Here is a 20,733-nt window from a genome sequence, read left to right as displayed (position 1 = left end):
TTTTATTTAAATATTCGATTTTCACATATATATATATATATATATATATATATATATATACTAATAAATAAATATATAAACTTTGTAATCCTATTTTGTCACTATTAAAATATTCCTGACATAATATGTAAATTTTTAAAGTGAATGTATCCTGTAGTATATTTATGAGATTACCTTACATAATCGTTGACAATTACTTAGAATTATCGATTATGTAATTTTGCTTGTGCCACGTATACGTTAACGTTGCGATATAACGAAGAGATATCGGTATTTGTGTGTTACAACGAAATATATTATTCATAATATCACAAAGTACACTTGGAATTTTGTTCAATAGTAAATTATCGTTCGGGCAATCTTACATAAATTAGTATGATCGCGGAAGTATCGAAAATAAAAAAGATTCTTCAATGTATATATAATTGATGTATTTAATTAAGTGTTTAAGTAACATTTGAATATTTAAGAATAAGAAAAACACAACGTCACACTTGATTTTATATATATATACATATATAAATTAAAAACTGATAAACAATCACTCGGGACTAATCAAGTTCAAGGTCTTCAGTGATAATTATTCACTGATCACGTCACACGTATCGTCATTACGCTTTCTCACTGACTGTTATTGTAAGAGCACCTGTCTTAAAACAACTGTGATCATTTCGTCTCGCATCCCATGTTGTGCACAAAAGGTGGGGTCCACTTCACGCTGCAAATGCTTCGAAGCGCTCGAAGAAAAAATATTATTGGTCTATATGGCGTTTCGAGTATTTGCAGCATGAAGTGGACCTTAGCAAAAGTTGCACATTGTTGGGCATAAAGTTAAATTCACACGTACGTGCAACTTCAGAGGGTTAAACGTGGTCTACAATAGGTGCGTTCCAACGATTAAGCTTAACGCTCGCAACTATTGCGAGCATTGTTCTGCCTTTGTTTAACATTCAACAGACACAAGGATAAAATGATGCTCGCGGTCGTTGCGAGCGTTAAGCGAAATGCACCTTAAGCCAGGGGCAAACCGTGCTTGTTTTCGTGCTGGATTGCTTATTGAATGGAAATACTACGTTCTGATTGGTGCATTTCCGCAAATGGATGATAATGCACTAATCAAAACACGGTATTTCCATCCAGCACGAAAACAAGCATCGTGTGCCGCTGGCTTAACATTTGTCAGTGGTGTTGGGACGATATAAGGCCGACAGGCAGCCCGCCATTAGAATTGAAGGAAAGAAAGAAGGAGTAATGGCGGGTTCGCGAAGTGATCTCATATAAATTAATGCTCACTTTGCATCGTTATTGTGCTGCATTTTCCGCAAGGAAACATATTCTGTCAGATAGCGTTTAATATCGATATATAATTATTGTAGAATGTAACGTGTAGAACAATCAGAATCTCATTTTATAGTATTAGCATTGTACAGGTTATATTATTGAGTTTTTTGTGTGACGTTTATTGGATTGTTGTTCCAAAAGTTTCACCTATATTTGCAGTCATAATATTTCGTCACATAGACGTTTTATATCAGTATTACTAAAGATTTTTACTTACACTTGCGGATTCTACTCCCGCCTACACATTGTATGGCATAAATAAAAAGTGCGCGTGTGTAAGATAAATCCCTCCTATAACCTATCGGTTTTACAAAAGTATTCGACCAAATCATCAGACAAAAGTACACCAATGACTAGGTAAGACAATTTATTCATTAGTAAAGAAATCTAATTAAAATATTAACGTGCATGTGACTGTTCTTGGCTTTTAAAGTTAATAAAAAATTTATATTTTGCAGTACACCCAAGTCGGTGAAAGAAGAGATAGTCGATATATCAGATGCAAAGGATAAATCATTAAATGACTCCTATTTTGATAATCGAAAAATAGCAACTAGAGATTTGGTGACAATAGATTCGATAATAAATCTTGTAAGTTTACAATTTTCTTTACTAACTACTCTAATAACACAGTATTGTTTATGTTAATGCTCAAGGTAATTATTTAGTTTAGCTAGATTTAGTTTAGCTAGATTTACATCAGCATAAATATTGATAAAATTATGCTTATTCGAAATTTAGTTTTTATTTCCTTCTCGAAACTGAAACCTTTTGCCTTATTAAAGTATGTGTGATGAGTTTATCTTATATTAAAATTGAAACATTGAAGATTAGCAAAGACCCTTACGCATCGGATAAGCGTAAAACCTGTATCAGACCACAGATTAGAGATTGAAATTGAATTGAAATTTGATTAATTAGTACAAAGTTCACTAAGTTTCACTAAACTTGAATTCAGTTAACTTTATATTGATTGGCCAAATTCAATCTCAATCCCCAATCCGTAATCTGATACGGGCTTAATTTCATCGATATTTGCTGATGTAGTTAAACTAAATAATTATGTTAAATTATAGGATAATTCAGATAGTTTCGAATCATGTGGAAGTCCACTGGAAGCACAGAAAAATAAAATTCATAATAAATCAGAACCATATTATGTTGAAAGTTCAATGGAAGAACGAGAGAGAATTGCAAGGGAATCCAGTTTTTCAAATCTATTGCATAATAGCACCGACTCTGCAAAATCTGTTATTCCTGAGTCTTCTGACAGTGAAGAACATAAGTAATGTATCAGAAGACGCTTGTGTTTAAATCGAAAACCGAATAAAGTATCAGTAGAAAAAGACATCAAACAAGTTAATGCATTAAAAGCTACAGAATTCCAGTACTGGTCGTTGCGCGTCTGAGTTTTAAGAAAATAACCAATCATGATTAAATATGAGAAGAATAGTTGATTGTGATTGACAAATTTTTTAAAGCTTAAGTCTTCAAGTACCTTTTGTAGAATGAGATTTGTCTGTATCATACTACGGATTATGGATTGGATTGAAATTTAACAATCAGAATAAAGAAAACCAACCTCAGGTTTAGTAAACTTTGTTCTGAGTGATTAAATTTCAATCCCAATCCTTGATCCGTAGTGTGACACGGGCTGTAAAGCCCGTCATTGGATCCTTAAGCAAATTCTATAATTTAATCATAAATTTAAAAAAATTAGACGTTAACGTAAAAAATATTCGTTCATTTATGAATGGTTAATAAATATATATTCGATTTTCTATTCATAACATTTTATTCGATATTTTCATATCAAATACCAAAAAAATATCGAATAGTCGATAACATTGAACATATCAATAATTATCTCTAGTTGTAACAGTGAATACGTTCTTCCTAGTAATGACATGCCGTTAGGAAAGAGCAAAGTAAACCCTGATGGTGTTGCCGATGTGATGGCAAAAAGTGTGGAAAACTATCTACTGACTCCTAAGAAACGTATCACTAATAAGGAACAGAAAAATTCCATAATTTCGGATTCTGATACTGATAGCCCTCGTTCGAAGCGCAATATTAAGTTATCGCCGAGAAAAGAATGGGTAGGGCCTGATATTCAATTGAATTTGAAAGATTTAGGTTTGAACAAGCAGTTAGACCCATGGATTCAATCTGTTCAAAAAAAACCAGCAATGTCTACCATACCTGTAAGTTTCATCTCATAAATTAATATTGATTATAACATAAAAGTATGTAAACCAAGTATTACCTTCTTTGTTTTTGTCTGTTGTGTTTAGATTACAAAGGATAAGTTGGTAGAAAGACGCGAAGATCTGAAGGATCTTCTAATAGAAGTTTTAAACAAATACTGTGTCGCGCTTGAATTGATCCCGTTACCTGTGTTGGAAAAATTTCCGAAATTTGACTCAGACAATTTCAAGAAGGTGCAAGGTTTGCATCGGCACGTGAAAGCTAAATTACGCCTGGTTCAGACGAAGCTATCACGTCTGGAAAAAGAAAATGAAGAAAGCAAATCTCCAGATGATTTTGCTGTATCATCAAAATCAACTGAGATAACAGCTACATGTGTGTCTGAAAGTCCTTTGACAAGTAATTATGATCATTTTAATACGTCGAGTCCATCGGTATCCAGAATGTTAGAATTCCCTCAAGAATCGTCCAGTCCAATAATGGAGTTACGTAAGAAAGAACATAACAGCAGCTTCGAATCGACACTAGCGAGTAAGCCTCCTGAAATCGCAGCCACTACTAAAAAAAGTACTTTCCAACTGAAAAGACCTGTTAAAGCAGTATTAAGTACTGATGTTTCTAAAACGATAGAAGAAATGTGGGAAAAGGACCGACGGATGTCCAAAACAATGAATTCTCCAATGGATTCTGAATGTGTCCCTAAAGATACGTTTAATAACGATATTAAAACTCCAAACAGCAATGAAAAAAATACACGTACTCAAAATAACATCAATGATAGTCTAAATAAATGGATCAGCACTAGTTATAATAACTTTCATGGTAAGCAGATAACAAATGACACACACACACACACACACACACACATGTATATAATAACATATAGATGTTAATGAGAAAATATTTTATAGGCAGCCATCAGACGTCTTCTACAAAAACTGAAACATTAACACAGCAAATAGAACAATTCCCAGCTCTGGGAGAAGATTGTAATATCGATATAGATGATAATTTTTCAGGTACACAATTCATACTTCGACATATTATTCGGTCATATTTATGTTCATAATTTGTCAATCATCAACCGTTCGTTCTGTAATTATAGATTTAGAGTCTAAAGTTCGTCATGCGCAAAGTAACAAAAGTGATATTAAGGAAAAATCAAAAGTCAAAAAATATAACATTGAAAGTGGAATATTTACCGGTAACTATAAAAACGATGGTGTTAGTGGAGAATTTGACGGTTTAACGTATCGACATTCGCAGGAATTGTCAAAGGTATACTCCTTATTTGCAATTTATTATACGAATATAATGGTGGATATTACATTATATGATATGCATAGGTAACGCATTAACAATGAAAAATAATGTGTATATTAATCATGTTTTCTTCTTTGTTTTAGATATTTCGTCAAAAGTTTGGATTATACATATTTAGGCCAAACCAATTACAAGCTATTAATGCAACACTTTTAGGATTTGACTGTTTTGTTTTGATGCCCACTGGAGGTGGCAAGTCTCTTTGCTACCAGTTACCTGCACTTATAAGTATCGGACTGACAATTGTTATTTCGCCATTAAAAAGTCTCATTTTAGACCAAGTTCAGAAACTTACCTCGCTCGACGTAAGAAAATGCTTATGTGTACATACCATATTTAAGTTGTCACATATGATATTTCTTAAATGGTTTTAAATTTTTCAGATTCCCGCAGCTCACTTATCTAGCACTTTAACGGACAATCAAGCGGAAGCAGTGTACAGAGAACTTTGCAAGAAAGAACCTGCTCTCAAAATATTATATGTAACGCCAGAAAAAATCTCCGCCTCACAGAAGTTTTGTAATACTCTGACTATCTTATACGAGAGGGAATTATTGGCGAGGTTTGTCATTGACGAAGCACACTGTGTCAGTCAGTGGGGCCACGATTTTAGGCCCGACTATAAGAAATTAAAGTGTCTCAGAGATAATTATCCTAAAGTACCAATAATGGCCCTAACGGCAACAGCTACACCGCGTGTTAGAACAGATATTTTATATCAACTGGGTATGACTAATCCAAAATGGTTCGTTCGATATATAAATTTATTTCTTGCGTTATATATATGTATGTGTGTGTGTGTGTGTATATATATATGGCTATATTTCTAGGTTTATGTCAAGTTTCAACAGGCCTAATTTAAGGTACAGCATAATTTCGAAGAAAGGAAAGAATTGTGTTGCCGAGGTTGTCGGTATGATAAATGAAAAATTCAGAAACGAATGCGGCATCGTATATTGCTTATCACGTAAAGACTGTGACGAATATGCTGCGCACTTGAAGGACAATGGCATCAAAGCATTAAGCTATCATGCCGGGTTAACCGATAACCAACGGAGCAATTGTCAAGGAAGATGGATTTCAGATGAAGTATATTTTATCCTATACAAATACTCTTTTCTTTTTTCTCTTTCCTTTCAATACTTTAATTTTAATACGCGTGCATGTGTGTGTATAAGTATGTCATTGTAACGTATTTACGTTATTCACGTAAATATATTTTTAGATACATGTGATATGCGCGACCATAGCGTTTGGTATGGGCATTGATAAGCCCAATGTGCGCTATGTCATACACGCTGCCCTGCCGAAGTCCATCGAGGGCTATTATCAAGAAAGCGGCCGCGCTGGACGTGACGGCGAGATCGCAAATTGCATTTTGTTCTACAATTATACGGACATGTATAGAATTCGGAAAATGATCGAACTGGATAATATGAATCCACAAGCCATTAGCACACACATGGATAATTTATACAAAATGGTGGCCTTTTGTGAGAACACCACGGATTGTCGTAGATCCTTGCAACTTAATTATTTCGGAGAAATATTTAACAGAGAGCAGTGTACCACAAACAAGGCAACTGCGTGTGATAACTGCAGAAGTAAAGTACGTTATTCGAGATAAATCATTATTACGATACACATATACGTTGTCATATTAGAGATTATCATTAATTGATGGGCAATTTTAGGAGGAGATTACAAAGTTAGACGTAACGGAAGATGCGAAGGCGATCATGAAGGCTGTGCGAGATATCACTAATAGAAAAACTTGCAACCTTACATTGGTACTTTTAACAGACATCTTCAAGGGATCTGATCTTAAAAAGATCAGAGAATCAGGTTTGGCATATTATATTCAGCATTAGAATTGGATCGGTACTTGTATCGTCGACGTGATCAAGGAATCTGTTGTAAACTGTAGGTCTTGCGCAACATCCATTGTACGGTCGCGGTAAACAGTGGAAAAGAGGCGATATTGAGCGTCTCTTACGTCATATGGTGCTAAAGGAATATCTACACGAAAGTATGTACATTAATAACGAGATAGCTTGTGCGTACGTAAAAATCGGACCAAAGGCAAGCGAGCTTATGACGAAAGACGACGTAAAGGTAAGTTACGGCAATATATCCTTTCAGTAGTAAAGGTCTTTTTACACGTAACAAATGTTCCAGTCGTAACCGTAATTTCGTCAAAAAATTAACCAAATCACGGTCGATTATTTCTCGAGCGCAAAAGGAATAATCAACTGCGACTGGTCACTTTTCTTCACGGATCTACGACTAGAAATGTCTTACGTGCAAAGGCGCCCTAATGTCTTGATCCGTGACCGAATTATTTCAGATACAAATCCCGATGAGATCGTCGGATAAATCTACAAGCGGTGTAGCTACAGTTTCGACAGTTACAAAGAAAGTGGACATTATTATAAAGGAATTGCAAGATCGTTGTTACGGCGAGTTAATGAGCATAATAAGAGGGATCGCCGGAGCTCTGGATGTATCTGCTTCTTCTATCATGAATATGGTAGCCGTCAGGGTTATGAGCCAACGTTTGCCGGAGACTGAAGAAGCGATGTTACAAATTCCGCACGTCACTAGGGCTAACTTTGTTAAATATGGGAAAGCTCTCTTAGACATTACACAGAAATACGCGGCAGAAAAAACTGGTATGTGAGGTAGATTGATGATATTGTTACACATCATATGAGATATTTTTTAAATATTATTCATCAATATTATTTCAACATTACTCATTATTCTGTCTCCCTCAGTATTGCTAAACGAGGGTAATGTAGAAGAAGAGGAAAGTGATGATGATGGAAGCACTTGGAATGACAACAGTTCTAATCTCTCCGGCAGCAGCAGTAACGCTCGCCGTGGCAGAAAGCGGAAAATTCGTAGTAACTCTAGAAGTACTAATAAAAGATACAAACGAGGTGGTTCAAGGTAATAACATATTGCTTTTTATGTAACATATACGTGCGTGTAAACTTGTGCTGATATTCTCCACAGTGGAAGAACACGTAAATATATATTGGATTGTTCGGAAAATTCCTCGCGTTCTTGACAGATTGGTATTACATACAAATTTCGCTGTGGATTTTCTGATCAACCAATATAAGAGATTATTGTCTACTTTATGTTAATCCATTGTTTGTTGTGCAATTTTACAGTGCATGGAGGGGAAGAGGCTCGGCAAGAGGCTCAAAAAGTACTACAGCGACGAAACACAATGCAACTACAAAGAAAGTGGTAGGGCTTGCTAGTTTCAGCCAAACGAAACATTATCGAGCAAATCCCAATAGATACATGGATATTGGTTAATTATTGCTTTTGATTTTTCTATAAATTATTTCTCGAGTTCGTGATGGTGTAACTTTGCATAAGCGTGAGAATAAAAGTATCTAAATTTCCCCCTCTGGCGCTTTAGTCATTTAATAGAATCGAATAATTTAGTATTTCTTATTGCCATATTTTTATAATTTGCAATCATTAAAACATGTATATAATACAACTTTTGTAATAAAGTATTTTTGTAATGTATACATCAATGATTTCTTTCTCAACATACAATTATAAATTTCAAAGATAGAATAATTGTTGAGATGATACCATATTTGTATCATTGTCTAATTATTTTATATGAACACATTAAAGAGATTAAGATTTTTCCAAATAAAGAGAATAATATTCTTTATTATTCCTAAACATATATACCTTTATTGAGGTAAATTTACATTTGAGACTAAATTATTTCACTAGTATATATGTGTTACATTACTTTTTAATTATTTTACTACGTAATGTACTATGTATATTTATAGATCTGGTTGTGTTACCCTAGCCTGTCGATCCTCATTCTGAGTATGTTTTTTCAATAAATCCATCACTTCGTTATCAAACTCAGGTGGGGTCGGTTTAACACCAGTTGCCCAATGGAATATATCCCAGTCATTTGATGGTAAATTTATAAGATGATCATACAATCTTAATTGTGTATCATTGAATGTATTTAAGTATTTTTTTGCAAATGTGCTTAAAAGTAGTCCGTTTTCCAACATTCCGCGCTTACGAGACTGATATGTCAATCTATAAATAATAGTAATTAGAATATAAAATTTATTGATTTTATGTTTTATTTTGTTTTTCAATAATGATTTAATAACGATATGATGTTATCTTCATTAGTAATGATAACAGTAATGTAGTTATATTTTTGGGCAACAGTAATTGTTATAATTGTTAGTTTGCATATGTATTATAATAGTTTTAGAAAGTAACGCGGTTACTTTTAAAAGTAACATGTTACTTCCTAACTCTGTAAAATATTACATGTAGATGTTACGGTATACGTGTAGATAGAAGGAAAAGATTTTAACGTCATGTAAAATCTTTCTTCTTTAACAACTTCGAAGAGCTGGACATCTAGACGTAATATTTTGCAGGTTTGAGAAATAACGCGTTACTCCCAACTCTGATGAAATATATATAACATAGTCTACAATGAACTACCATACTAGGAGTATGTTCATAAGAAGTAAGAATAAGAAATTGACCAATCATATTCGAATCTAAGGAGAACGATCGACTATGATTGATTAATTTCTTACTCTTATTTCTTATAAATATACTCCTACTGCTCATTGCTGTACGACATTATTATTAAGGAATTTTATTGGATCATCATCGGTTCCTTTTATGTCATACAAAAAAAAATCAATATACCGTGCTCTTTTGAGATCTGCATCTTCCCCATCACGCTCCACATAATATGGAATGCTGGGCTCCCGACCTTCCGGATGAATTAAATCTTGAAATTCATCTTTGCGTCTCCGACAACTTATCGATACACTTCTCGTGAGTAAGAGTGGCCTAACCTAAAACATCGTTTTGCGTCTTCATACCAGCCAGGAAATTTTATCTCAGTTCGCATATCTAATGTTTCTAAACTTACACACGATGTGACGCGAGTAGTTATAATATTCATGATCGTATAATCTCACACAGGCTCTTCGTGCATAATAACACAATCAGGTGATGTTTCGCTGGTGATCACACCATCACAACTGACAATCGACGGCCATCATCGGTTTTCAATGGACGCCGACAGCTATGACGGTCGTGATAAATTCAAATGATTATTTGTTTAAATCAGTCTCGTCACTGAAACTTGTTAAAATAATTCTAATAATGTGTTATTAGTTAAACATTTTATTTTGAATCGTCATTTAATATTTGTTTAAGGAAGCAGCGGATTACTCGGTTTCTGAATATTTTGCTTCTACAGCCGATGTGCTTGTAAAATGTCAAATTATAATAAAGAAAAACACGATAATCATTTAAACGATGGTAGATCAGAATATGCACACTCTAATGAATCATTGTTGTTGTTGGATAACACGTTATTGTGTAACATAGAAACTGATAGCAGATTGCATATTTCCACAACAGAAGTTTCTAAAAGAAACATTAAAACCAGTGGACCTACAATAGCTGTATCAACGACAACGGGAGGTGTATCTTCCAATTTAAACGACTGGCAAGAGAAGTCCCTGATGAATGAAGTATTTGCCCAGTTTGATTCACAAAATGAAGAAATTGTTCCTGATAATGTTGCCAGCTTCGATATATTTGACACATTTTGCAAAGAAGACACAAGCCCAAAACCAACCAATGTATATCAAGCTGAAAATACCAAAAAGACATCTTTAGATAAAGCGAATACAGCTAACATACATAAGGATGAATCGAACAATTTATCATGTTTATACATCACAAATTTTGATGATGATATTATGGAAGAAGGAGCTGTATGTTCCTCCAAACAAAATGATGATAAAGATAAATCACCAGTTATCCAGTCAAAAGTTAGGTCATTGAATAAATTTAATCTTCCAAAAAAGAAATTACGTTTAAATGATATTATACCGAAATTAGAAGATACAAAGAGCAAAGATACAAATTCTGCAGAATGTCCTATGTTTTATGGTTTACCAGATATTATAAAAAAATTGATTCAAGAAGCCAAGGGAATTTCTGAACTATATCGTACGTTTTCTATTACAAATTTCTCAATTGTAGTTTAATGTGTTCCTATAGAAGTATTAATTTTAATTATATTTTGCAGAATGGCAGGATGAATGTTTAAAGTTAGCAATTAGGACGAAGAAGAATTTAATTTATGCTTTGCCAACAAGTGGCGGCAAAACTTTAGTTGCAGAGATATTAATGTTCAGGGAAATTATATGCAACAAGAAAAATGCAATTTTTATACTCCCGTATGTAGCTCTGGTGCAAGAAAAGGTGAGACATTCTGAAATCAGTATATTGAAAGACACATATTTATTTAACTTAGTACATGTTTAACTAACTGAGTTTGTCAATTTATTCATACAAAATAGGTTCAATCAATGGCCATATTAGCGTTGAAGTTAGGTTTTCTAGTCGAAGAATATGCCAGTACAAGAGGACATTACCCACCAACCAAACGACGGAGGAAGAACAGCATTTACATATGTACCATAGAGAAAGCTTTGGGACTTGTGAATAGTTTAATAGAAACGAAACGCTTAGAGGAGGTAAGTATTAATAGTTTGTCACAATTACTGTATAGCAATAACGTAATGGATAAAGAAATATTTGTCGATTGAGCATGTAGATTGGCATTATAGTTGTGGACGAGTTACATCTACTTGGAGAGTCTGGAGGAAGAGGTGCCACTTTGGAGGGACTACTAACAAAAATAATGTTCTTCAATGGTGCAGTATATCATGATAACCAGATATTTTAGCAAAATACTACCTTAAGTAGTAATTATACCTTAAAAAAAGAAAAAAACAGTTTTTTTTTCTCTTTAAGAAGACTTATTTCCTATAGATACAATACGTTTGATCGGAATGAGCGCAACAATAGGCAATCTAAAGGAGATAGCGCAATTTCTCAATGCGGACACATATTCGCAAAATTTCCGGCCCGTTAAGATAACGGAATATGTGAAGTGCGAAAATTGTATGTGGGAGGTCAATTTGAATAGTGAGGAACTGCTGATAGAAACAAGCAGTAATGATTATAAGGTGATTCCATCAAGCTTTATTCCGTAAGATTATTAACCCTCGCTGAACGGTGCCTGGGTTCGAGTTGATGTAAATTATGTAATAATTCTGCTATAAAGTATCCAGATGACATAGCAGTATTAGATCCGGATAAAATTGGAATTATGGTGATGGAAGTGGCGCCGAACGACTCGTGTCTTATATTCTGCTCAAGTCGCAAAAATTGCGAGAATGTGGCTTTATTGTTAACCAAAGTCTTGCCCAAGTAAAATATTCCTTTTTTCATATTTATTTTAAATATTATCCCTGAGAAGGAATTGTACAGCGTCAAAATTACCATTGCAGAGGTTTAGGCAATCACAAAGTGGAGGAGAAAAAAATCTTGTTAAATGTACTCAAAACTGAGGAAGGATTGTGCCCCATTTTACGGAAGACTGTCCCTTTTGGTATAGCTTATCATCATTCTGGTCTAACATCCGAAGAACGGCGCTTGCTAGAGGACGCCTTCAGAGAAGGTACTCTATGCGTAATATGTTGCACATCGACTTTAGCGGCTGGTGTAAATTTGCCAGCGAGAAGGGTAATTCTTTCGAGTATCATGTGATTAATACGATTATATTGCAGTTGCTCATGATATGATCTTCTGTTAGGTAATACTACGAAGTCCTTATATCGGGAATCAGTTTTTGAACTTGAGTAGATACAAACAAATGATTGGTCGTGCTGGTCGCGCTGGCATGGGGGTTTTAGGAGAAAGTATACTCATTTGTAAAAAACCCGAGATCAGTAAGGTAAGGATTTTGTTTTATCAACGTATAATGTAGTTAACTTTCTTAAGAACCAAAGAATGATTTGTATCACAGGTGAAGGATCTCCTGATTTCTCAAATGGACGACTCTCTCAGTAGTTTGCACGTAGAGAACGATCGGGGGATCAATAATTTGATTCTAAGCGCGATACAATTGAATATGGCGACAACTAGATGTGAATTGCATAAATTGATGGCCGCAACTTTACTTAACATTCAACAGAATAAAATAGGCGTTAACTTGAAAACTATCACAGACGAGACGATAACGGCGTTACTGAAATGCGGAATGATAAAAGTTAAAAGTAAAGATAAAACCGGTAATCGTAACGTGACTATTGTCATTCCATCTCAAGAGTCTACGCGCACAGAGAAATCGTTAAAATTGGCTAAAAAAGGTGTAAAAACGGTCACGTTTACGGGTGAAACTGAATTCCAGCTTTGTGACTTGGGTCAAGCTGCAATGAAAGGTAAGAGCGGCAAACTATGATTATACCTACATTTGTTCTCTTCATGTTTTATATATATATATATATATATATATGTATGTTACAGGGCCGATCGATTTAAAAACTGCATATACTTTATACGAGGATTTAAAGAGTGCTCAAAAACATTTAATACTAATTGATAATCTTCATCTTTTGTATCTCGTCACACCTTATGACGTTATATCACAGATCACTCCCGTAGGCAGTATCTATTATGATGTGGTAATAATACAATATTTATAGTTTTATATAAAAGATATTACATATATACAAGTTTTTTTGTGCACGTATATCAATATTATATGTCTCATAACAACATTAAAGGTAATGACACTTACTGATAGTCAAATGCAAGTCGCCAGACTGCTGGGGATAACAGAAGCTGCGGCAAATAAAATACGTGATGGTATAACGCCCAAGGTAATAACTTATTTATATACGAAGTAATTTAATCAATATATATATATATATATATATATACTTCATTTATATATGACAAATTTTGGATTAGTCTGTCGAGAAGAGAGTGGTTGACAGATTTTATGTGACGTTGATAATACATGAATTGTGGAATCATCATTCGGTTTATTTCGTCGCCGAAAAGTATCAAGTTAATAGAGGCGTTATACAAAGTCTTTTGAATACAGTATCAATGTTTGCGTCTTCCGTAGTGAGATTTTGCCAGGTAAGTCGGTGAGATATAACTGTACCGATCGAAAGAAGATATCAATTATAATAGATATAAATCTATATAAATATAATAAATGTAATATTAATAAATTCATCTCTTTTTGTTCATAGGAACTGCCCGAGTTGTGGGCATTTACAGAGATGTTAGGTACATTTAGCAAAAGATTATCTTACTGTTGTCCGTCAGAGTTAGAAACATTAATGGAACTTCCATCAGTTAAGATAGTAAATATATTGCTGACTTTATGTATATCGTTATAGAGCAATACGTTACGCGTCGACACACACATAAATACTTCAATATGAAATTAAATTCATGTATCTATCTTATGGTAGGGTAGAGCACGTCAACTGTACAAAGCCGGTTACAAAACTTTACAATCTATAGCAAAGGCTAATCCGTGGGATTTAAAGGAACAGATTCCATACTTGAACAATAAAATAGTCGCACAAATTATCGCTGCAGCAAAAGTAAGTTATGGCACATATATGTTGATAAAAATATTACAATTTTATGTCTACATTTTATGTCTATATATAACTTTATTTTATGTATTAAATAAAATTAATTAATGCAGCTTCTCATATTACACAAAGTGGAAGATTTAAAAGATGAATGCGAAAATATTTTGGATGGTATAGATGTGAGCCAAATAGACGTTAAACTTTACAATTGAAAAACCTAGAATAAGTTTCATTAAACTCTTATCCGTTTTTTAAATCATTTCTTCCAAATGTACATACAAATGTACGATATATTTCTATAGTGAAACAACACATTCAGTGAGTACTTGTATATGTATACAATTATAATTATAATGGAGAAATATCAGATAAATTATATTTTTGTAAAAAATTACGCGCGCATTTTTAATATATGTATCTTAAAAATAGTAACACAGATGAGACAATTATTATTATTAAATATCCTTTTACAATTATAAATTGTGCCTAATGGAGCGATGTGTGTTTTGAAGAATAGCACATTGTTTAAGCAGGCACATACATTAATTAATCCAACGGTGTTTGATATATATACTTGTAAGGGATAGTAATATATCAAATATACCAATATAACATTAAATAATGTTATGGAACAATTTACTAGTATCATATTGTAAAAGTTTATAAATACATATATATATATACAAACTATTTATACGAGCTTTAAATTTTATTTTATTTTTTTATAAAATCATATCATCCGATGCAATAACGTTTTATCTTTTTTTATACAAACATGGTTTCAAGGTAATTGTCGGAAGAGTCTTTTTCTTCTTCATGCTTATATCTTCTTCTTTTTTAAAATCCATAAAATAAAATAAATCATGAGATAGGTCTTTCCACGTATTTTTAAAACCATAGCAGCCTAATAGTCTTATAAAATCTTCTACATCCTCGAATCTGCTTTCGACCTCGGCTATTTTTAAGATACCGCTAAATTTCAAATAACAGAGGCATTAGTACTTTGCATCATAATCATCGTTAGATCATTATTACTCACTTGGTTTTAAGTACTCTGTTAGCTTCTATTAAATAATCGTCGAGATTAGTTCCCATTAGGGAGAGGCAAAACACAACAACGTGCACGTTACTCATTAATAATGGAGTATGAGTGATGTCACAAGCTTTTACTCTGTCATTCATAGCAATGAAGTCAAATGAATGAACTTCATGAGGAATGGAAGCGGCAAGTTGTGCTTCGCCACATCCAAAATCAGCTATTACATTGTCGGTTGGCCTGCAATCATTCAAATGTGAAAAATGTTTGTGCAATATAAATTTACTTGTTTTAAAGAGAAAAAAGATAATGTACAAACATGTTTTTAATGGATGATATTATCACGTCCAATGGATTGATTGGCCATTGTTCAATCTGCTGTTTGTATCCATCGTGATAAGCTTTAAAAGCATCTGGATCTTCATTGAAATATTGCTTGGATTGTGAGCTATCGCTGCTGTATAATGTTTCATTTATGAATCTGAATCTAGATGCACTTAATTGAGCCATCATTCTATCTCTCAACGTGAGAGGCTGCTGCTTTTTTATCTTTCGCTCAGTTTGCATGGTTTGTGTCTTCCTGCTAAGTATTTCTTCTAATCGTTTGAGTTTTATCTCATGATTGTTCAATTTTAACGTTTTTCCAGATTTTACTCGCTGTGTTTTTTTACTAGCGGATATCTGTTTCATTTTCTCTTGATTTTTTACTTTTAGATTCTGGATTCCTGTTTTATTTTGCTCACAGTTAATTGTTTTCTTGGGAACCTTTGGTTTATTTTTAATATTTTCGATCGTACGGGCAGTTTCTGCAACATTATTGGCCTGATTAGAATCAGAGAAAAACCCGTGGCTATCTCAGTTTTTCCGGGAACGCACTTTTCAATATAATTCCTGACAAAATGTGTATAAACTACGTCTGTTACACATACTTTCCAGTGGTAAAGTCGCTTGATTCTTACATATATAAGTTCCCTAAGAAAAATTGAGCCATTTTTTCCAATAATGCTTAATGAAAAGTAGTAATTATTAAATTATATATAACTGTTGAAACACATTCTTCCTGTTCGTATTTTAACAAAATGTTACGCCATCTCACAATTATGGACGCATTGTATGTGTCATTTAAACAAATGCTTCTCAAAATACTTAGTAACACAATATACTATGGAGTCTACTTAATTGGAAAATGTGATAGCAAAATTGTTAGAAGCGGTTGAAAAGATTTGTCAAATTAAACAGCTAATTTTAGAGTTACACTTTGTCAGAGAGCATATCAAAAAGTGCGTTTCCTGAAAAACTAGTTGCTCTCAGGTTTTTCTCTATTAGAAATTATGTTCTGTTTCTGTCTTTTGCCTTTCTTTCTGTATTTCTTCTTATTATCGATGTTAGTAGGTTGTATTCTTTAAGGTCAGAACTACAATGGGTGTAAGCCTTTAGCCTTTTGCTCTAAGAAATAAAATATAATGTAATTTCTGGAAAAGGTTCTCGTACTGCCAAAAGTCATAAAGCTCTAATCTTAGGAATTGTGATGTTTGACAGCATTGGAAATGCTTTTTGCTAGAAATTACATTAAAATTTAGTACTTGGAGCAAAAGAATAAAAATTTACCACACTATTGTAGACTCAGATAAATCTCTTGTTAAAAAGTCCAGTCCTTTTATATTTTGAACAGTATGAGCATATGTAGAATCATGTTTTCTTTCTCTTGTTATTATTTTGTTTGTCCGTGAGTATATCTTTGTATATTTCATAAAATATTCGTTTCTTCAAGTTATTTTTGAATATATTACATCTGATTTCTTATTACCTTTTCGTTTCTTCTGTTTCTAAATTAAAGCAGGAAACAATTTTTATTTTGAAATAATACAGATAGTTTTACTGAAAAATGTTATATTTGTTAAAAATTGCTTAAAATAATTACCTTCGAGACAGATGGTGCGTTTTTTAATGCAAGCGTCTTTCTATTTTGCGGAACAGCTTTGGCTTTACCCATTGTTTATTTCTAGTAAGAATGAAAGAAGTAAATAAACATAACCTCTTTTTAACTTCCGATTATACCCTCTACACGTGTGAAGATGCCACTACTGGTCGTTACAATAGGTCTGTTCGTATTCGCTGCACCGCTGAACTAGAACTATAAGTTGAAGAGAGACAAGTATATGTTTTCTCACTTCAACTTATTGCACTAGTTCGGCGGTGCAGCGAAAACGAACAGACCTATAATGAGCGTCGAGCACTGCACAGAAAATTGACGCAGAATTCGTTTGCGCAGGAATCTAAAGGGCAGTCTACACTGCTTCATTGCCAGTTATGAAGGGTAGTAACTAGAACTGCATGGAGCATCGTATAACTGAGATCAAGTGTGACACGAGTCTCTCGATATTAACGATATAGGATAACACACCGACTGTGCGAAGCAGCCGGTAACATACGCTTGATCGAATTGTTCTTCGCTGCCGATAAGGTGGCGCCAGCATCGCGTCGCGCTTGTCGGGGGAAGGCGAGCGCAGGCCAACGGCGGTTACTTTTCTCAGTAAACAATATGGCCGGTGCGGTTCGGTGCGTGGGTAATGTCGTCCTCGTTGTCGTCCTCGTTGTCGTCCCCGTGTCCGCTGAGTGCCGTGCTCCATGCTGCGAGCGGGACTAGCCGTGCAAGGTAAGTGCCTGCGAGATATAAATCGAGACGTCCAGGTCGCGTTCAGCGACACTCGCGCTCTGTGTGTGCGCGCGCGTGAGAGAGAAAGAGAAAGATAGAGAGAGAGAGAGAGAGAGACCGTCAACGACCGAACGTGATAGAACATGTTCGCTCGATCTCTGTTGAAAAAAACGTCACTTTAACATTTCGCGACGCGCTTTCACGCTTCCCGCGAACACAACCGGTCGTTCCGCGCCGTCGTTCGTCGTCGCGGTGTTAACAGGTGTCGAGGCGCGCCCGCATCGCGTTCGAGAGAGAGAGAGAAAGAGAGTGAGCGAGTAAAAGCGGCACCGACGTCACGGGCCACATGCACGCAAGCGAGCGAGCGAGCTTTCCGCGAATTCTCGACGACGCTCTATATTAACGTTCACCTTTCTCGCCCGGCGTGTTTTGCGAATTTGGCCCGGACGAGCGTCTCGTTTTTTGCGCCGCCTGCGCGCGAGGGACGCGCGCGCGCGGCTACTCGTGGCCGCTGAAGCAACAGGTTTTTTCCTGTCGAGAAACCGTCTGCGGTGACGACCTCTCTCTCTCTTTCTCTGTTTCTCCGCTCTTTCCTCTCATCTCTTCTTCTCCTCCTCGTTTCTGCCACGAGATCTGCGTCGTCGTCGGAATCGCGATCTCGAACGCGTATCCCCGACGATGGTACGATAGTCAGGATACCAACAGGTCTGTTTGATTACGCGTGCAAAAAGCGCAATCGATCGGCCTTAAAAGACAAGTCGCACCTTGCAACGATAAAAAGTGGATCGAGCGAGGTAACGAGTGTATTTACCGAGGGAAACGTTCGATAATTTTATCCGACGGTGATCTTCAATTATGCGAATTTACGTGGCATCAGTTCGCGCCACGTGCGTTGGCAAGGCACGGTAAAGGTTCGCGTTTATCTCGACGTGTCTAACCCGTATCACGACACGGTATATCGCCTTCCTCTCACTTTCGTCCCGTCTTTTTTCTTCTCCAAACTAAATGTTATCGCCATGCTTTCGCTATTTTTATATCCGCTTCGCACGTGGCGAGCTCAGATACTAATCACACTCAGATTGCTGATGTAAGGATTGAATATTGACTCGCGCGGCGTTTACACGCACGGAGAAAAGGAATTAGCCGTTCGTGTAGCGTCGCTGACATTTAGTTACTAGACTTAGTTTTTAGCCGTGGGAGCTGAAAGCAAAATATAGGGACAAAGAGAACGAGATAAATTCCTAAATCTCAGTTGCATCATACGGACAGCTAACTTTTCTCTTCGGGAGTTACATGGAAAAAAGAGAGAGAGAGTTTGGTCGAACTTACTGGACGGTACAAACTGAACGCCGTTTGATCGAAAGGAACAGAATTTCCGGTTGTAAGAAACAAATTTGGGAACCGGAAATTCCGTTCTCTTCGATCAAAACGCGCTTGGTTTATTATTATTTATCCAACTTGTCTGGTAAATTCAACCGAATTCTTCTTCCGTGTAGTTTTTCGCTTTAGCGTGAGCTTGTGTTTTTCCATGCTTGTTAACACGTGGATATTCCGCGACGATCCCGGACGTGATGCGGGATCTTCGCGAATGACTGCGGGCGATTTAGCGACGAGTGAAAAATACGCACGCTATCCTCGAAGAGGAGGAACGCTTCGCGGCGCGAGGAATGGCGGAGATCGGCAAGAATTTCAAGGTGCCTATCGCGCGCGAAAAGTCATCATGACGCAAGACACGCTGACCTCAAATTTCGCGCGGCGCACCGCACGTGCGCTTTCGCTTCATTAACCACTTTCCGTGCGAGTTTAAAGGGTCGCGGCGAGATGTAAGAGTGAGATGGCAAAAACGAGGATTTAATATGGAGGACTCCTCGAGACACGCGCGCAAAGTTTTGCAAAGAAATAATGCCTTCTGTAATTGAAGTTTTTACTTGGGATTATTTACATATATATATATATATATATATATTGCGGTTTCTTACGAATTTTGCGCGAAATCGCGCGGTTGAGAACGTCTCTCCATGCATTTCTCTTCGCGACGCTTCCCGGTGAGAAACGTATGCGAAGCATTGTATTTTTCATGCACGCGTTTTAAGCCTGATCAACGTGCTCTCGGCGTCTTGTTTACTGTTCTCTATCTCTTCTCCACAAGAAAATAGAAGTTTTTGTAGAAGAAAGATAGAGAGCAAGAAACAAGACGCAAAGAGTAGCATTGTAGACCAAACCACTTTACAGCCCACGTGGAGAAACATTGCGCAGACACGACGCGCAATTTGCCCCGAGTCCGTGACCGAGTATTTGTTTCTCTCTCTCTCTCTCTCTCTCTCTCTCCTCTCTCTCTTTGTTTTCTCTTCTTTAATTGCAGAGATAATAAATGCGGCGCTGCAATGCACCGTGGTTGTGTCCCTCTCCGTGTTCTCCTTTCTTTTATTTATGCACTCGCGATATATTTACGCATCTCCGATTTTTGCCGGTTAAAAAATTGTAGGCATCGTACCGATATTTTGGCAAAATAGGAAGAACATAGAAATATGGCACGATTCACATTTGCAGAAAATTTTACTGATGAAAAATTATTGGATAGACTCTCACGAGTGGAAATTGCAAAGGATAATGGGTAAAATATACCGTTTCTTTTGCCACTCCGGGGGGGTCAAGAT

General features: G+C 35.7%; 6 protein-coding genes across 12 annotated transcripts in view; 3 read left to right on the top strand and 3 right to left on the bottom strand.

The window, feature by feature from the left end:
• LOC106747369 (ethanolamine kinase 1) overlaps positions 1-264 on the bottom strand; it is a 3,255-nt gene extending 2,991 nt beyond the window's left edge. For both annotated transcript variants that reach the window (XR_001374651.1, XM_014624822.1), the window contains exon 1: positions 175-264. The gene's annotated coding sequence lies outside the window, so the exon portion shown is untranslated. The remainder of the gene's footprint in view (positions 1-174) is intronic.
• Positions 265-1,112: 848 nt separating this feature from the next.
• LOC106747300 (Bloom syndrome protein homolog) lies at positions 1,113-8,392 on the top strand. Of its 3 annotated transcripts, XM_014624698.1 has the most exons (16): positions 1,113-1,698; positions 1,800-1,932; positions 2,418-2,626; positions 3,242-3,545; positions 3,636-4,371; positions 4,461-4,568; positions 4,655-4,827; positions 4,956-5,177; positions 5,256-5,617; positions 5,703-5,961; positions 6,098-6,481; positions 6,567-6,717; positions 6,800-6,987; positions 7,220-7,544; positions 7,650-7,824; positions 8,052-8,392. In XM_014624698.1, the coding sequence occupies exons 1-16, from the start codon at positions 1,691-1,693 to the stop codon at positions 8,200-8,202; spliced, it is 3,888 nt and encodes a 1,295-aa protein (XP_014480184.1). In that variant the 5' UTR covers positions 1,113-1,690; the 3' UTR covers positions 8,203-8,392. The 3 variants fall into 3 exon arrangements, with proteins under 3 accessions (XP_014480184.1, XP_014480193.1, XP_014480200.1); XM_014624707.1 differs by lacking the exon at positions 8,052-8,392 and having other exon boundaries at positions 1,613-1,698; positions 7,220-7,553; positions 7,650-7,731; XM_014624714.1 differs by lacking the exons at positions 1,113-1,698; positions 2,418-2,626 and having other exon boundaries at positions 1,852-1,932.
• A 162-nt stretch (positions 8,393-8,554) lies between these two features.
• LOC106747398 (succinate dehydrogenase assembly factor 2, mitochondrial-like) lies at positions 8,555-9,967 on the bottom strand. Its single transcript, XM_014624884.1, has 3 exons — positions 9,833-9,967; positions 9,604-9,755; positions 8,555-8,967 (listed from the first exon to the last, which is right to left on the bottom strand). Exons 1-3 carry the CDS (start codon positions 9,863-9,865, stop codon positions 8,697-8,699), a joined length of 456 nt encoding a protein of 151 aa, XP_014480370.1. The 5' UTR covers positions 9,866-9,967; the 3' UTR covers positions 8,555-8,696.
• On the top strand, positions 9,914-14,603 carry LOC106747360 (helicase POLQ-like). 2 transcript variants are annotated; one of them, XM_014624809.1, is made up of 16 exons: positions 9,914-9,996; positions 10,330-10,926; positions 11,006-11,181; positions 11,280-11,456; positions 11,537-11,636; positions 11,755-11,951; positions 12,050-12,195; positions 12,276-12,510; positions 12,581-12,721; positions 12,794-13,208; positions 13,294-13,451; positions 13,554-13,649; positions 13,741-13,914; positions 14,031-14,144; positions 14,256-14,390; positions 14,498-14,603. In XM_014624809.1, the coding sequence occupies exons 1-16, from the start codon at positions 9,975-9,977 to the stop codon at positions 14,594-14,596; spliced, it is 2,982 nt and encodes a 993-aa protein (XP_014480295.1). In that variant the 5' UTR covers positions 9,914-9,974; the 3' UTR covers positions 14,597-14,603. The 2 variants fall into 2 exon arrangements, with proteins under 2 accessions (XP_014480295.1, XP_014480286.1); XM_014624800.1 differs by lacking the exon at positions 9,914-9,996 and having other exon boundaries at positions 10,076-10,926.
• LOC106747375 (ribosomal RNA-processing protein 8) lies at positions 10,544-17,927 on the bottom strand. Of its 3 annotated transcripts, none has more exons than XM_014624858.1 (6): positions 17,342-17,591; positions 17,228-17,246; positions 15,740-16,226; positions 15,424-15,660; positions 15,160-15,356; positions 10,544-10,563 (listed from the first exon to the last, which is right to left on the bottom strand). In XM_014624858.1, the coding sequence occupies exons 1-6, from the start codon at positions 17,411-17,413 to the stop codon at positions 10,559-10,561; spliced, it is 1,017 nt and encodes a 338-aa protein (XP_014480344.1). In that variant the 5' UTR covers positions 17,414-17,591; the 3' UTR covers positions 10,544-10,558. The 3 variants fall into 3 exon arrangements, with proteins under 3 accessions (XP_014480344.1, XP_014480335.1, XP_014480326.1); XM_014624849.1 differs by lacking the exon at positions 10,544-10,563 and adding an exon at positions 17,853-17,927 and having other exon boundaries at positions 15,086-15,356; positions 17,342-17,422; XM_014624840.1 differs by lacking the exon at positions 10,544-10,563 and having other exon boundaries at positions 15,086-15,356.
• Positions 17,928-17,982: 55 nt separating this feature from the next.
• LOC106747320 (phospholipid-transporting ATPase ID) overlaps positions 17,983-20,733 on the top strand; it is a 63,552-nt gene continuing 60,801 nt past the window's right edge. Inside the window, exon 1 of the mRNA XM_014624769.1 lies at positions 17,983-18,076. The gene's annotated coding sequence lies outside the window, so the exon portion shown is untranslated. The remainder of the gene's footprint in view (positions 18,077-20,733) is intronic.

The sequence above is a fragment of the Dinoponera quadriceps genome, unplaced genomic scaffold, assembly GCF_001313825.1.
Source record: "Dinoponera quadriceps isolate SergipeBrazil2010 unplaced genomic scaffold, ASM131382v1 scaffold167, whole genome shotgun sequence".
Taxonomy (NCBI): Eukaryota; Metazoa; Arthropoda; class Insecta; order Hymenoptera; family Formicidae; genus Dinoponera; species Dinoponera quadriceps.
This window is presented reverse-complemented; position numbering and strand designations above follow the sequence as displayed.